Source organism: Amblyomma americanum, chromosome 1, assembly GCF_052857255.1.
Source record: "Amblyomma americanum isolate KBUSLIRL-KWMA chromosome 1, ASM5285725v1, whole genome shotgun sequence".
Classification (NCBI taxonomy): Eukaryota; Metazoa; Arthropoda; class Arachnida; order Ixodida; family Ixodidae; genus Amblyomma; species Amblyomma americanum.
In genome coordinates, this window is record NC_135497.1 from 128,199,893 (window position 1) to 128,217,747 (window position 17,855).

Sequence of the window (17,855 nt, forward strand, 5' to 3'; positions counted from 1 at the left end):
ATACAAGCGAAATGCCACGTTTCGGGGTTATTTTTTGCAGCGTGCGCCGCGCTTTGCGTGGGGGGCTGGCCAGTGCGGCATGCGCTCTCGTTTCTGACGCTCCGGAGCGGCCCATTTGCGCCCGCCCGTGGTGGGCTGCCAGTTTTACCCAGAATGCTCTGCGCGCGGTAGTCCCCCACCCATCCTCCGCAAGCCACTTCCTCGGTGGATAACACCCATGCCTGTTTCGGAAGATGGACAGCAGGTTTTTCGGTGGTGACTAAACGGACCCGGCCCAATGGATAGTTGCTCGGAGATGTACCTGGAATAACTCTGCTGCAGTGGTTTGCTTCCTCTTGTGCGGTAATCTTTGGAACCAACGGCGGAGTGCAAGACGTTGTTAGGCCTAATGTCATGGGCTGTTTTGGAGGCTCGAGCTCAAAAAGCGACGCCGAAGAGGATAAACGCCGGAAGGAAGCCAATAAGAAAATCGAGAAACAGATTCAAAAGGACAAACAGATTTATAGAGCAACACACCGGCTGTTATTACTAGGTTGGTACTCTCTTTGAACCGTTATGTTAGTGGAAATCGGTTGATGGTTGTAGAAAAAAAAAAAAGGTTTTTGGGTATCACCGCCGGCACGGGTGCTCTCCGGCGACTGCCTTAACCGGGGTTTCAGATGTTGAGAACTGCAGTTGTAAATTTAAGAACCCTTGTTTAGGTATCCGAGGACTGCTTGTGTTGTTTATACGTTCCCATGTGATTCCATTCCATATTTTTGCTCGTGCAAGGGAAATCGGAAAAGCTACCTGTACCTCGTAGAGGCGAATGCGATATCGGACTTGAGTTTTCCGATTTGGCTAGGCCTAACTTTGAGTGTTCATGTCTCTGTGCTTTAGGATTCTTTTTTTTTTTGTCAAAGAATACTTGCACACCTGAAAAAAAGAAGGAAAACGAGCAATGCTTGCCTGTACTCAAGATGCTGAGCGTAGAATGACCATAAGCCAGAGAAAGGCATTCCAAGGTGTTGAGTCCCATTGAGCCAACTTCACTTCAATGATTTAACTTGTGAAAAAAAAAAAAAAGGTATTCATGATTTACTGAGTGCATACGTGTGTGCTAAATTGTTTGCATTTATCGGAAACCACGTCCCAAACAAGTCGCAGTGCACCAGATGGAAACGCTGCTGGTTGAGCGCGGCACCTAATAAAACTACATTCTACTTGCATGATCAGTATCATCACTTGATCTGTAGCTGTAGCTTGATTATTTTAAAGTCACTTGCAGCTATGCACGTGGTGCTGATTGTTTTCGGCCTGCTTTCAGACGTACTGCTTTAAAATAGACATCTATGCATTAAGGCAATTGCCATTTGTGGCATAAGATTGGTTCACAAGATTGGCAAGAGAGAAAAATTTAAGGTTTCAGTCAGATCTTATCGATAACATTCAAACACTGCTAAATGATTTTTGTCTCTGTTGCAAGCAGAAAGTTGGCTTTTTATTTTGTATATGAGAGGTGGCTTTGTGGGCATTTGTGTAGTAGTTTTTTCAATGCTGTTAATTTTACTCCCCAAATACTTTCATCATGCATCCAAGTCATATTACATACCCCCGAAAAAGGTTTATTGTGAAACACCATGTGGGAGGAATAATCCCTGTTTGGCTTTTGGAGACAGTGTTCTCGTGTTTATTTCATTAGTTGTTGAGCCATGTGTTGATACGAGTGAAATCTATGGGCATGTAAGTACATAGTGAAGCTGATGTGAGAATGGCATTGCAATCAGTCTGGAGTTCTGGCACTAAAACTGATTGCATGTAAGTTTGAAAATGAAGTGCCGGTTGTGATGAAAGTAATAATTTTTACTTAAATACTTAAAAAGATGTTTTTGCATTAACACCAAAAGGAGTAGCTTTGGAAGTTTACTGAATTTGAGCTGTGCTTTGTGTAGCTTACAATTTTTGCTTTCCTTAGCAATTGCAAGGAGCAACCCTGTGGACCTTACCACATGGGAAGTGCAGCAAAGGGAGTGTTGTGTGGATTCTGTAGGTGGCAGGCTTGTTGGCTCACTTGTCAAGACAGCGCCAGGACCATTCTCCTCAATGTCCTCACTGAAGCGTGTCTGAACAAATAGGAGACTCCCTTGAGAAACTTTGTGTTGCCATCTCCCATGTACAGTTGTCACGCAAGGTGGTAGCTGTTGCGAACGGAGGTTATGCTTCGCAGCCATTCTTGAGGGTCCTTGTATGATCGTTCATCTAATTTTTTTGCAAATGGTCATTAGAATTTTTTGGCTGTATAAAGGAAACCTTCCTCAAGCTTTAAAGGCTGCTTTCAACCATTTTTTTTTTCTTTGTCGTGTGTCCATTTAAAATGTGAATTCATGAAAGCAGCCTTTACTTTTGCCACTTGTTATTGGTTTCACTGTAATTGTTGAATGTGTAGTAGTGTTGTTTGCAAGCTCACAGTTTGACTGTTTTCTCTTGCAGGTGCCGGTGAATCTGGAAAGAGTACAATAGTGAAACAGATGAGAATACTCCATGTCAATGGTTTTAGTGAGGAGTGAGCGTCATTTTTAAAATATTTGTTTTTTTGCATGAGTTTGTCGGTTTGTTATGGGAGGGTCATATTGTGACTGCATGTTTTTAAAAGTGCCTATACATATATTTTTTAATATTTTGCATCTTAAGATGGCATAGCCTAAATCTTGCTGCTCCCAGCTGAGGAATTATTCTCAGGGGCATTGTTAGATGTTGAAGTAATGTGAGACAAAGCACGTCTTTTGCCTTGGTGCACCTTTACAGGCATGACTCTCATGTCTGTCTGTATTCAGTGCTTTATTTTGAGGCAGCTTTAACCATCTAGTGCCTCCTGTACCAGATCCAACACTGACTGTAACGTCAGCAATTTTTGTCCAAGTCAAGATGCCTGCTGCCTGAGGTGCAGGAGGCACACCGGAAAGTCAGCCACTGAAAAAACTGACTGTTGCAGTAAAATTTTAAATGGCCGCACTGCTACATCAACAGGCAGGGGAATGAAACAGAAATTTGATGTTGATTTACTGTATATATCTGAGTGTGTGCACTCAGTTTTTTTTGTTTTGTTTTTTTTTTGAAGCATTCAAAAATTAACTTAATTTGCTATTTAGATATATAGCATAGCATTTTGTTAGTAAGTATAAGTTTTTTTTATTTCTGCAATATAGGGATCAAATTGTGAAATAACTGGAGAAGTTTAGGACTTTATTCCACATTTTCATTGTCTCATCTGTGCCATGGTTAATTAAGTGTGATAAGTCAGCTACTACTCTACACCCACTGTACCTTCCATAAATGGTGACTGCTGACTATATATATATACCATTAAATGGGATATTGAAAATTGACTTTTCGCTGCATCCTTCTCATTACTTGGGGATTACTTGCTAAGCAAAACTGCGTTGTGCTTCAAGTGGAACTTAACCAGGAAGACTTCAGGTGGTATGAAAACATTTTCCATGCATGAAACATTCTTTTAATCTTCACAGATCACAAAAAAAAAGGCTATTGCGAGTTTTTTTTTTCTTTAATGAAGTCAGATTACTTCTCAACGACAAGAGTATGCAGTGAAGACTTCACCAATTTTATCCACTACTTCACATTTACATTGCTTTGCTGTTGTGAAAGATGTTGTAGGTGTTTTATAGCCACAATATTTACTTAACCCCATGGCTTTTATGTAGAACTTGCTGTAGTGGTCTGCTGTAGTTGGCATCATAAACTAGATAATGTCATCTATAGCATTGGCAACAAATGGGTTGCCTTTTACTTCGATTACCTCAAAGAAGGAATTCATTCCATCCAAATGTCCTCTCTGGATTGAATGCTTTCCTTTTGTAGATTTTCATACTGGGGTGTGTACTCTTTTTCTTTTATTGTTGATGATTTTGTATTCTGCATTAGCTAAACCACAGTCTGGATTGCCATGGTTCGTTAGCCTTAGCATTACTCTGAAACATCGTTTTCATAGCTTATATTCATCACTTCCTTATGATGCTGCTTTTAGATGCTGAAATGAACCAGATAAACTCGTATACACTTGTATATTTTACAGCTACAGCCAAACAAGAGCGAGGTCTGTCTGGTGTAGATATTGCATGTGTCGCAGTATGTGAAAACTCTCAACAGGCTGCTTTCTTTTTCTCAAGGAACCAAATGCTTGTGATTTGCTAGCTCTTGAGAATTAGCAAATCATAAGCTAGTGGGAATTTGGTTTATGTAAGCACTTAGTATAGCCAAGCTACAAACGGTTTGTTTAAAAGTTTTACCAAGGTTTCTTGTGTGAAGTACTCTGTGTGTGTATGGCAGCTTGCCGATGCTGAAGGAAGCAGCAGGGGGCACTGTGCATCTGCTGCTTCCTCTTATTACACTGTACTTATAAATTATTGGTTTTGTACCGTAGTTCACTAATTTTGTACCTGTCTGTACAAAATGCTCTTAACTGTAAATGGGCCTGCCTTTCAGAGAGAAGAAACAAAAAATAGAAGATATAAAAAAGAACATACGAGATGCAATCCTGGTATGCATTTTTTTTTTTCCCCTTTTGTACCATGTCATGTTTCCTAAATGTTTGTGCCATATTTCACTCACCCTGAATACTTGTATGTGTAACCAGACTATCACAGGTGCCATGAGCACGCTTGTGCCACCAGTACAGTTGGAAAAGTCGGAAAATCAGTGGAGGGTGGACTATATTCAAGATGTAGCCAGCTCCCCAGACTTCGACTACCCTGCAGTGAGTGCTCCCATTTTTTGTCATGTTTTTATTTGCTTGAATTCAGTACCTTGGTGATATGGGGAAACAACAACAAAAAATCGGTTCCTGTATGATGACTTGGCTAAACTGCATAAAAGTACTGATCCATGAATTTCATTAAAGCTACTTAATTTCGTATAATTTAATACCCGAAGATATGAGGCGTCGTTTAGAGTAGCCATTATGCTTTACTGAGTGGACCTAGCACAGTGGACACTACACAGCAACATGACATTGGACATTTGTCGTTCCTTTTCAGAGCTTGTTGGACAATCAAGGGGGGGGGGGGGGGTTAGGAAACAGAGGCACATAAAGTGAACTTGGTAAAGGTCACGTGATGCCATGTTGATCAAAATATTACTGCAATGGCTTATATGGACTGACTGACGGACCGAGATACACTTACTTTTACTTTTGTGTTGTTCCAAAAGCTTTTTTATGACATAAATCTAAATGGTCTTTTGCTGCTCAGTGGATAATTTTGGACCCACAATGAAGAGAGGTGCGCATATTATTTCTAGTCTTAACATGAGTGCCCAGTCACACCGAGCACACACTGCATGTGGCTTCGGCAAAATGTGACTGCTTGTACCCGGACATATGATGGTAGGCTAAGATATGGACTTTGGGGGCCCACACTGAAAAAGGCTGCCTGCCGTTTGCTCACGGCCAGTATGTAGGCTTTGTTCAATCCAGATTCAGGCATGCATGCCTGGATTAGAACTGTGAATTCTGAACTGTGAAATTGTTTATTTTTGCAATTTTTGGGGCTGTTTATTTTTTTTAAAAGGACAGCTTCATTAAATTTTTGTTCCTAGTAAAATTCAATTGTTTGGCTTTTTGTGACCCTTTTGAAGCTTATTCAGAAACAAAAGAAGAATTTATTGCTGAGAAATTTAAAGTTGAAAATAGAATATTTTTCCATCACTCAGTTTAAACTAAATGATGCTTAATAAGCATGATAAGCATTTATTGCAATGCCCACTGGTTTGCCATTTGTTGTCTCCAGTTAAGTTTTTACGCACAAATATTTTAAGGTGCACTAAAGGGGAATACTGAGTCAGGCTAAACTGATAGAGTAGGCTCACCTGATAGTAAATATGTTGTTTTTACCGAAAACAGCGCTTCTATAAGCTCGAAAATTGTGTAAAAATGAGTACGTCTGGCACCGCCACTGGAAGATTTGTGCAGTGACGAGTGACGTATTAATGAACAAATGCTATTTCACCATCTCGATGAAATATAAGGAAAGCAGTGTGGCGAGCATAGCCGATAGTACGAAGGGCCTCGTAATTAAAACAGTGCAAAACAGACTACTGAGAGAAAATTAGCGACAAACGCGAGCACTGAAGCTCTTGCCTCGCATTCTGTGCACTCTGACTTAGTGTAGCTGTCGTACATAGCAAGTTCAGAAACACAAGCTCTCAACGGTATTCACGCTGTGTTTGCTTGCTGGGCGGCTAGGGAAGCGGTTTCACTCTCACTTCAGCCATTTAATTGGCTACTTTGTGCAGGCTGCAGGCATTATGAAATTGCCAAGTGTTTATTTCTTTATTTTTAATACACTCTCACGCGGATACGCATGCGTGCACGTCATCAACGTGTAAAGCACTATGACAGCGGTGCAGTGGAAAGTGAATTTGCTTTTAGATGTGCTGAAAATTATCTGAGAAGTACCGTGTGCATGCACAATCAGCTCTCATTTGACTAATTAAACTTTCCTGGCATAGGTCATATTGCGCGCAGTACGTAGGCCGCCAGCACACGAGGCATGATTTTTGTGCGAGAAAAAAGTTCAGCCAGCTGATGCATGTTCGTCACGATTATGTGTGCATCCCCTGCCAACAGCCATCCATAGCAGGCAGGCTGCAGACTAATGTTGAGCGGCACATACTCTGATTCGTTTCCGCTTACAGCCCACAGGAAGCAATTCACGAACACAAAAATCATGACCACAGCAGAGCCAGTCACAAGGGTTGTGTGCGATCGTTCTTACTACATAGTTAGTCGACAAACACATGATAATTGTTGGCACAGTGCACCATTTAATGAGAAATGTGTGTGCAATTTTTCACTCAGATGTGTTGAACAAATACATTAGAGAGCAACAGCTGATCGCCTGCTTTAGAAAATCCCTCTAAGCTTACGCGTACACATCACAGCAACACACAACGCATCGAAGGCCACACGCTCGCGTTATCATCGCTGATGTATACATACATGCGTGAGTGCGATCAGCAGTTTGGTCTGCAACCTGCACCTGCCCACAATAACTTCACATAGTTTCTTTTGCACCCGAGCTTGCAACGAGACACAGATGCACGCGCTGCAGCGGAGTAGGGGGATGGAGGCGGCTCTGCACTTGCACTTTGACATCCTGACCTTTGATCTGTTAACGAGCCGAGCTGCGGGCGGTGGCTAAGTGGTTGTGGTGCTCGGCTTCTGGCCCGAAAGACGCGGGTTCGATCCCGGCCGCAGCGTTTGAATTTCTATGGAGGTGAAATTCTAGAGGCCCGTGTACTGTGCGATGTCAGTGCATTTCAAAGAACCCCAGGTGGTCAAAATTTCCGGAGCCCTTCACTACGGCGTCTCTCATAGCCCGAGTCGCTTTGGGACGTTAAACCCCATAAAACCAAACCATTGATCTGTTAACTTTGTTTTTTGGTTTCCATCCACATTTCCGGCCTTCGGAGTGGTGCCTCATACTGGTCGGATTGCAAAAACGTCATAGATATAACGTCACGGTAGTTAATTTTTTGTAGACGCTTTGAATGTGGAACGGTTCTGGGACTTTCATTTGCGGTTTTCTCGGCAATGGAGCCACATTTGTGTATAGCAAAAACGTCAGTAGTGTTCCCGAGGAATAATCTATCCATCTTGATTCATATTTCCCTTTAGTGTCCCTTTAACAGGAAAAAGTTTTTCGAATCATATGCAAATTCTGTACTACCTGTGGAACCTCTTAGACGTGCAAGTTGTTTTGCGCACAATATTTATTGTGAATTTTAAGTCAGCAGCCTTCAAAATGCTCTAGCCACAGTTTAATTGCTCTTTAATTTAAAACATTTTACAGTGCAGTGTGTTTTTCATTTTCACGTCAGTTAAATGAAAGGAGGGGTTTACCAATGTGTGATTCCTTTTTAATTATGCACCTTTTGGAGCGTTCATGTGCAGCTGAAATCTGCACCTCATTGATTTGAATTTATTTTCTGCCATTTTTGCTCAATGTGCCAAGGACTCGTTGACTTGCAGTATTTAAAACCATGCAAGCAACAAGTGTTCAAGCTGTACTGGTTTGGGGCAGTTACTGTGGTGACACTCTGGATTTCTCCAGAGCACTGAAGTGGAATATGCAATGAAAGTTTCAAAGCAATTGTTTTAGCTGTTTCATATTCATTATGCGACATTTACTTTTTATTGCACTTCTTTTAGCTGCAGTGAGCCAGTGCTTACAGGAATGCTTTGCATCTGAACCGGCAACATTTGTTACCTGATTTTGAATATTGTTGCTTGCTTCAGTAGTCAAATTTAATGCAGCCAAAGATATTTCAAGATACGTGCTGAGCAGTACTTGCAGTTCCACTGATGCGTCAGCTACTGCCAATGCTGCATAACAATAGTTATAATTGCAGATATGTTCTAATGTGTAAACATCTCCTTATTTAGACGTACCGCAGCATTGGCTTTGTGGTCTGAGCATCCGCATCGCATGCGGGAGGTGCGGGGTTCGATCACCAGTGCCGCCGGGTACCCACCGGTGATACAATGGGCACAAGCTTTCCCCTGGTCTGGTGCTCGGCTTATTTAGGGTGAAATGCTTGGGAAATGGGTCTTTTACCCCACCTTGAGTAGAAGGAAAATACCTTGTGCCATGGTGCTCTTTGGCCACAGATGCCCTTGCGCCATAAAAATCCATCATCATCATCATCATTTCCGTGGTTAAACATACGCTATATGCTTGCACACATGAAATAGCTTGAAACCTACAGAACCATGAAATATGTCAAAACTGAGTGAAAAAAATTTGTGCTGTTCAACTTCATTGAATGCGTTTCCTTGTGTCCAAAACATTTCATTTAATTCTGTACAAGGATTTTGTAGTATTAGCATGAATGCAGCGTGCAGAGAGAGCGACTGACGCATGCGATGTATGGGTATGAAACACTGCTTGTTCCTTCGGTTCTGTTCCCACGTTCCTGGCTCCTCTAACATGGGGCCTCTCCCGTGCGGCATCGTCTTATGGGCAGTGTGCAATGTTCATTCCACTGACTGCTGGAGGGTCGCCTCCTCTCCCACCATAGTCAGTGCCGCAAGCCTCATGTCTTGCAGCATACAGCACATCTCCCCCTTCTAAAGCTGAATTCTTTGAACTTCCTTAACTGTACGACTGCTTCATGTCTCAGTCCAACTTCCCGCAAGTTCGGGTCCTTGCGATAGACAACGTTCTTGTTCCATTTCGGGCAGCAGTGTCAGGTGAATTCTATTCCTTCTCATGTTGTCCATGTCTATTTCCAGGATGTATTATTTCGAAAACCTTGCGGAAGTCACGGCAGTGCTGCCCTTGTTTTGGTCTCTTACCCACGTTTCACCGGGCTCTAAATCTCAAAGCGGGCGGGCTCCATGTCTTCTGTAGTGATTTTTATTCTGTTCGACTAATATTCTTCATTCCCACTCTTTGATGAGAGCAGGTCCCAGTTTGGTGCTTACCATGGGCATGGACATTCGCAGGCGTCATCTCGTTAGCATATCCGTGGGACTGAAGCCGTTAGCTAGCGGTATGGCCCTTTAAGTTTCAAGAGCAACGTAACTGTTGCCAGTTTTCTATAGACTCTTCTTGACTATGAGCACCGCTGCTTCAATGAAACTGTTGCTTTGAGGAAATTGTAGCAGCAGGAAATTGTATCCCCTGCCTCACATCACGGATTTTACCGCCGTGCTGCATGGCGCCACAATTTTCTCTAAAACGAATCTTGTCAAGGCTTACCACCAAATCCCTGTAGAACCATCCGATGTACCCAAAACTGCAATCACTACACCATTCGGCCTCTTCGGATACCTCCGCATGCCATTTGGCCTCTGCAACTCTGGCCAGACATTTCAACGCTTTGTAGACAGAGTTACACGGGGTCTACCTTTCTGCATGGCCTACATAGATGACCTCCTTGTATTCAGCTACGATACAGAGCAGCACTTGCAACACCTTTGGCAGGTTTTTCAACGTCTCTCTGATTACGGCCTAATCATCAACAGAGCAAAATGGGAATTCGGCAGGTCAGAGCTCGACTTCCTTGGTCGTCGTGTCAACCGCTGCGGCATCTGGCCTCTCCCATCAAGAGTCCAGGCCATTCAAGACTTTCTGCAGCCTGCCTCAATACGCAAGCTCCGTGAATTTCTCGGCCTTATCAGTTTTTATCGCAGTTTCATCCCTCACTGTGCTGCACTCCTCAAACCATTGACAGACATGCTTCAAGGCAAGAAAAACTCCGCACAACTGACATGGTCTTCAGCTGCTCTGGATTCATTCCAGGCCGCCAAAGCGAAACTATCTGACCTCGCTCTCCTTGCTTATCCGCGCCCTGATGCACCCCTACGCCTCATGACCGACGCCTCCGACCCCTGCGTTGGAGCCATGCTACTCCAGCTCGTGGATGGTTCTTGGAGCCCTCTATCTTTTTCTCCTGCAAGCTTTCCGCTGCCGAAAGCCGCTACAGTACTTTCGGCCGTGAACTTCTTGCCATGTATGTGTCCGTGCGGCATTTCAAGCACCTCCTAGATGGTTGCCTGTTCCACATCGTCACCGACCACAAACTACTTATTTTTGCCGTCAAATCGGGGAGTGGTAAATTCTTGCCCCGTGAAATTGGTCGCCTTTCGTACATGGCAGAATTCTTGACCGACGTCAGACATGTGCAAGTTCTTGACACTGCTCCAGCGGATGCTCTGTCACATGTTACTCCTTCCCTCGCCTCTGCTGCTCCATCACCGAACCTCGACTTTGCCGCCCTGACAAAAGCGCAGCAACATGACTCGGAAGTTATGGACCTTCACAAGGACCCTGGCTTGCTGGTTCTCCGTGAAATTCTCCTCCGTTCGTGCCCCGTCCCCATCATCTGTAACACTTTGGCTGGCACTCAGTGCCCTTTGGTCCCCTCTTGACTTTCGTCGTCTTGTCTTCGACGCCCTCTACGGCCTGTCCCATCCCAGAATTCACGCCACGCAGAATCTGCGCACAAAACATTATGTCTGGCCCGGCATCAACAAGGACGTGCGTTCCTGGGCCCGTGCCTGCCTGGCTTGCCAGTAGTATAAAACTCAGCGACACACGACCTCTCCCTTCGGCTCATTTCCTCTGCCGTCAGCCTGTTTTGACAACGTCCACATCGATATCTTGGGTCCCTGGCCACCTTCCGCTAGACAGTCATATCTTCTTACTTGCATCGATTGGTTTACTCGCTGGCCCGAAGCGTTCCCTCTGCCTGATGCCACCAGTGACACCATCGCCAGAACCTTTGTCGCCGGCTGGGCCTCCCGGTGCAGGGTTCTCTTGACCATCACCACTGACCGTGTGGCACCCAGTTTGAATCTTCACTTCCTTATTACTTGACTTGGAACTTCCCGAATTAGAACTACTGCTTACCATCCCATCGCCAACGGCATTATCGAATGCTTCCATCATTCACTAAAAACATCCCTCAAAGCCCAAGTCAACACCACCCGCTGGACTGCCTCCCTACCACTGGTTCTGCCCAGCCTCTGTGCTACACTGAAACAAGATCTTGAAACAAAGCTGCCAGCTTTCACAGAGGACGCCCCGCCCACTGGACCTTCATGTGTGCTTTCTCTGCCCCAACCGGCCGGCTGCCCTCCTCCGCCATCTTTTCCTGCCACTCCTCAGAAGCGGAAAGTATCGTTCCGGCTCCGAGCTTCACCAGACTTCACCAGCAGCGGCCTTACGCAGCAGGAGCAGCACCAGCCGCCAAGGATGACGACACCGAAGTGCAGCCGAATTGAGCTCCCTCCTCAAGCCGGCGTCACGCGCCGTTCGGCTGCGCAGCATCATACATTCTAGTACTTAAGCCAGTAAATCAGTAATTTCCTTCGTCGTGCCAGCATCATGCTGATTGGTGCGACAAAATCTTGGACTAGAGGTGACATGCTGAAAGCTCCCATTCCTCTGCAAACAGGTGGAAAGCTGAGTCTATAAACCTGCTGAATTGAGGTCTGTTATAGATGTACACTTGCACAGGTGTCTAGTGCCTTGCAAAGATGGACTTGACATGTGTGACGGCATCTACCGCTGTCATTTTCAACAGCAAAGCAATTTCCGGGTAGCATGAATAGTAGTCGTTAACCAATAGATAATATCTGTCTCCGCAATGAACAAATCTATGGCTACTTTCTCCCACGATCACTCAGGAAATTTAGGTGGCATGAGAGGCCGCCCCCTCTATGTATGACCTGTATGTCTGTTCCTTAATACATAATGTACACTGGCGGACAAGTTTTTCCATTTGCTTTGAAATGCCCGACCACCAGACAGACTCGCGAGCTCTTGCTCAGCACTCGATAGTTCCCTGGTGGCTCTGATGAATCCTCTTGAGGATTTCTGCACATTGCTTGCAGAATGATGATCTTAGACCCTTTCATTAGCAGTCTACTGTCAACTGCGATGTCTGATTTGTGCTGCCAGTAGTCTCTACATTCAGATGGAATTTCATTTCGATTTGACCACCCAATTGTGCTGAACTCTCTTAAAAGTTTTGCAGAGTGGATCCTTTGATTGCTGCAATCTGATTTTCTCTCTTGTCTGTTGATGGAAGATTTGCAATGAATCCTCTCTGGTAGGGTGTAACTTCTTCGTCAAGGTTGCTGCTATCCTGTTCAGAAGTGGCTGTCGAGACAGTGTGTAAGCAGCAGCAAATTCTTTGCCAGGGACATGCGTTATGGCGTATGAAGAAGGCATTATACACATCCCCATTCTCTATAATTGCGGTGTAATGTCTGCCAAGTTCTTGGTTTTAAAAATGGGCACTAAAGGTTTGTGGTCCATTTCAAATCTGAAGTGAAGGCCGGTGATGTACTCTTGAAACCCCTCGCATGCCCAGGGTACTGTAAATCACCAAGTGAACAAGGGAGGGGAAAGCCTTGGGGCAAGCACCCTGAGGCATTCCCCACCCTTGTTCACTCTGTGATTGTCAAGAACCATCTGTCAACCCTCCCTCTACCAGGGTTCTGTTAGACATTTTTCAGTCTATGCATACCTCCTTTCCATCTTTGGCAAACTATGGAAGGCACACTCTATGATGGCTTGTTATCCTCCGTTTTCCGTTTTTTTTTTTTTTTCGCAAAACTGCACCCAGTCCAAAGGATGAATCTACAGAGACCACTGTAGGCTTCTTTGGGTCAAACAATGCTAAAACTGGACTCTCAGTTAGTCATATTTGCGACATCTCATAAATATTCTGTTGCACTGTAACCACCGCGTTGGCTCAGGGGTTATGGTGCTCGGCTGCTGGCCCGAAAGACTTGGGTTGGATACTGGCCATGGCAGTCGCATTATGATGGAGGCAAAATGCTAAAGAGACCCATGTTAAAGAACTCAAGGTGTTCAAAAATTATCCGGAGCCCTCCTCTACAGCGTCCATCATACCTCCGTCATACGTCCGTCAACTGGACCAGGGTGAACCTCTCTATATTTGTTCAGCTCTCTGAGGTCAACACATATGTGCATGTGCTTTTATGTGTCCATTATGCTTTTGTACAATGACTGTACCAGAACACCATTCTGTTCGCTCAACAGAAGGCTCAATGACTCCAGGCTTGACCATTTCCTGCAGTTTTGCTTTAGTCTTTGGCATGAACAATATAGTGACTCTACATGGAATGCTAAGTGCGAAAGGTATAGCATCTTTCTTGAGCTTGATCTTGTATGCGAGATTTACATAACCCAGACCAGTAAAAGGTTTTGGGAACTCACTTTTTGGGCTGACCATTACGCTCTTGTTGACGTTGACTTGAGCAAGAAGCTTGACAATGCCTAGTCTCTCGCTGGCTTCAATTGACAAAAGAGGGACTTCAAGATCATCCATCACGTAGATGTTGACTTTTGCGGTCTTTTCACAGTATGACATATCTGCCTCCATCACACCCAGAGCCATGAGCTCCAGCCGATTTGGTCCTCTCGGCACTCTTTCCGGTTGTTGAAGACGAAGTTCTTCAAAAAGATGCCAGTACGAATGTGCGGGTGTAACACTGACATCTGCTACCGTGTCGACTTTAAACTTGACTGACAAGCCATTCCCATCCACTGTAGCCATCCACTTTTCTCTGGTGTAGGATGAAATGGCTCCAAGAAGCGCGCTGCTCGGGGCAACAGTCTCATGAACAGAATTTTGTCCTTTGCACACTTCGGCAGAGTGTCCTTTCTTGCGGCACTTGTTGTAGGTGGCTTTTCCTGCCAGACACCATTGTTTTGTGTGCTGTCCGTAGCCACAGAAAGCACAGGCCTTGTCTTGAACAACAGATGCTTTTTTTCTTCGCTGAAGAACCAGCTGGCTTGCGTGTGTTGGCGGCTCTGTCCACCTTTTCTTCATCATAGCCGTGTAAATTTGCAGCTTGTTCCTTTCCAACTTCCGTCCGGCGTGCCATGGCTGTAGCCTTTTCCAGCATCAGCTCCATTTCCAGCTGCATTCTCTCTGATAGCTTGGAGTCTGATGCCTACAACAATCCTGTCGCAGATCATTTCGTCATGCAGCGCCCAAAGTTGCATGGCTTTGCAAGTCTATGCTAGTCAGTTATGACCTTTTCGACTCTTTCGCTTTCTTGCTTTCCCTCTGTTCTCTTCTGAAGTGCCTTTCGACCACTTGCAGTACATCTTCATATGACCTCTTCGAATCATCCATTAACTTGAGGGCAAGCAGAATATAGTCTGCTTTATCTTCCATGAAGTAGACCAGTGCGTGCACCTGCTCGTCGGCAGGCTTCGCAGTGATTTCCGCGGGGAAGCATCTGCAGCGTGCAGACGTTGGTGAGTGGCGACACCACAGGTTCCCGAGCATCCGCAGGGACATCCCTGCAGGGGGATGATGGTGAGCAGTGAATCACCACGGACCAGAGCACCTGCACTTAGCCGTGCGGGCCATCGCTGTGTCCAAGGAAAGGGGGATCCTGGTGGTTGAGCTGATGCCGTGTGTTTGGACTCTTAGGGCCTCTCGGCGGAGGCAACACACCACTTTGGCCCCAGCTTCCTGTAGACGGCACCTCCGGCCTGACCCGAATGGGGGAAATCGGCAGTCGCTTTTTCCTGTCCTCCTCTCTGTCTTTTACTTTTCTATCTTCTTTCTCACAACTTTCCTGTCTCCTATTCACTTCTTAGTTTTTTCCTTTTTCCTGGCGGCGAGGGTTAACCTGTGTGGCCAACCACCGTGAGTTGCGTCATATTTGGTTATAGCAGTGGTGTACAGCTGGTGTGGGCAGGGCTTGTTTTCAAGTTCCTGTCCTGTCCCCTAGTTGGGCTCCATGGTGAGTGGCTGGCACCATGGCCGAAGAACATTTTCTATCTATGGCCGCCTCCCAGTCCTTCAACAAAAAGAAAACATCTTTCGGAAAATTCCACATCGTTCATAGTGAGCAAAAAGAAAAAACCAGCCAGACTTATATCTCCTTTCACAGTCTCAAAAGTCCTCACAGATTCCTTAGATCCGAAGTACGAGGTGACAAAATTGGCTAGGGGAGACATCCTGCTAGAACTTGTCGACATCACTCAAATCTCGAAACTAGCAGACATTGAAAACCTTCGGGGACATCCCTGTGTCTGTAACACACCACAGATTGTTAAACACAGTACGTGGTGTGATCTCCGATTACGACTTCTTACACTTGATAGAATAGGAAAGGCTGGAAGGACTGTCCGAACAAAATGTAACCAATGTATATAGAATAAAAATATGCAAAGAAAGCAAAGAAATTTCAACGAAACACCTGGTCCTGACCTTTGCTTCCTGCACCCTGCCCGAATCAATCGAGGTAGGGTACGCAAAAATCTGTCCGACCATATATCCCTAACCCTAGACGCTGATTCAAATGCCAAACGTTTGGCCACGGCCCCCAAAGCTCCGCAGCCGTGATACATGTGCCAAATATGGCGCAAACGATCACAAATCCGAAGGCTGCAATGCTGCACCACGCTGCGCAAATTGCAAAGGCTATCACACCGCTTATTCAAGGTCGTGTCCTGCATGGAAGAAAGAAAAGGAAATAATTACCATCAAGACCAAAGAGAATGTAACATTTAAAGAGGCAAGACAGCATTACGCAATGACTCCGGGCACATTCTCTTTCACTGCACATACAAACTTCACCGATGTGGTGCGTGGGCGCGGCACACCACACCGGCCTTTGGCACCTGGCCAGCTGACACACAGTGAGACAGGCCGGGCCATCCGCGCCCCAGGCAGATGCAGTGAGAGCTGCTATGCCACCCCCCATAAAAAAGGGCCTGCCAGCCACCAAGTCCGTAGCCCCCATTCGGGAGAAGCCCACAACCCTCCTGCCCGTGGGTTCCCCCACAGGACTCCAACGCCTCTGGCGAGGCGATGGTCACAAGTCAGAGCTCGCCTCTGCCACAGCGCCGACAGACCTGTTTTGATTGCAAAAAAGGAAAAATCCCAAATTGCAGGCCCTCAACAAGGAGGGACCTAAGGTTCCCGATGCATCCCTCCAAAAATTTATGATGGCGTTCCTTATCCACTGGAACTGCCGTGGAATTTTAAATAACTATGGTGATGCAACAGATCTCTTAAATTCTGTCTCCTGTAGTACTGTGCCTTCAGGAGACCAATTTGGGACCTTTACACAAAAATATTTTCAAAAAGTAACTCTTTCGCTGTGACCATGAACAGGCGAATAGGCTCTCTGGAGGCATTGCTGTTGTAGTTCAGAGCAGTGTTGCAAGGCATGAAATCAAGCTCCAGGCGAATTTTGAAGCCGTTGCAGTCACCGTCATTAACTTTAAAACAATTACCATATGCACAGTGTATCTTCAGCCACACCCTCTCATAACACTCCATGACCCAGAAGCACTTTTTAATCATTTGCCAGAGCCATATCTGGTAGTCTGAGATTTTAATGCACACTCCCCGTTTTTAAGGAGTGAACAGACAGACACTAGAGGTCGGGTTTTAGATTTTATTCTATGCAACAACGTTTGCCTGTTCAATACGGGCAAACCCACATGTGGCACTCCATCCTCAAGAAAGATGAGCTGTATTGACTTGTCTTTTAGCTCTCCATCCGTTTTTACCGATTTTAAGTGGGACGTTCTTGATAACCCGTACAGAAGTGATCAGTTTCCAGTGGCAATTAACTTTTCATCACCACGACCAATCATTCCAACTAAACCACGCCATTGGAAGCTGCACTTAGCAGACTGGCCACTATTTCAAGAAAAGGCCTGTCTGGAGAAAATATTTTCTGATAATCTCAGCGTTGATGAACGAAATGAAATTTTTACAACATGTATCATTGCGGCTGCACGTCTAGCCATTCCTCAATCGTCAGCAGTAGTGCGACAACATAAGCTCTAATACACACAAGAATGCAGAGAAGCAAAAAAGAAACAAAATAAAGTGTGGGGAACTTTCCGAAGATACCCCACACACGAAAACCTCAAATTTTAAAAAGGCGAGAGCAAAAGCACGGTACTTCCATCGCAATGCTGAAAAAACATCCTGGAGAAACTACTTATCTATAAATAGTTGTTACATCGAAACAAATGTGGGAACAAGTCCGCAAACTTAATGGAAGCTTTTCTCCTTCCACACTTGCTTTCCTAACACCTGCGGATACACATACAAGTATGGAGGAACAAGATATCTTAGGTGAACATTTCTAAAGCATTTCTAGCTCTTCACACTACACAGAATCATTTTTAAAGTATAAACATGGAGTGGAGAAACAGACTTCCAACAACTGGTTGCACAAACGAAAAAACAAACTCCACAACAACATATAATACAAGAATTCTTTGCACTCGAAGAAAAATACAGTAGTTTTATGGACTTTTACACTGATGGTTCAAAAA

The 17,855-nt window shown here is 45.0% G+C and overlaps 1 protein-coding gene across 2 annotated transcripts in view; it reads left to right on the top strand.

The window, feature by feature from the left end:
* The first annotated feature begins 140 nt into the window (after positions 1-140).
* Positions 141-17,855, top strand: part of Galphas (G protein alpha s subunit) — a 103,604-nt gene continuing 85,889 nt past the window's right edge. Inside the window, exons 1-4 of one of the 2 annotated variants that reach the window (XM_077646869.1) lie at positions 141-532; positions 2,470-2,542; positions 4,483-4,537; positions 4,634-4,753. In XM_077646869.1, coding sequence (XP_077502995.1) covers positions 394-532; positions 2,470-2,542; positions 4,483-4,537; positions 4,634-4,753 — 387 coding nt within the window. In that variant the 5' untranslated portion in view covers positions 141-393. The remainder of the gene's footprint in view (positions 533-2,469; positions 2,543-4,482; positions 4,538-4,633; positions 4,754-17,855) is intronic. The other variant, XM_077646870.1, reaches the window with a different exon arrangement.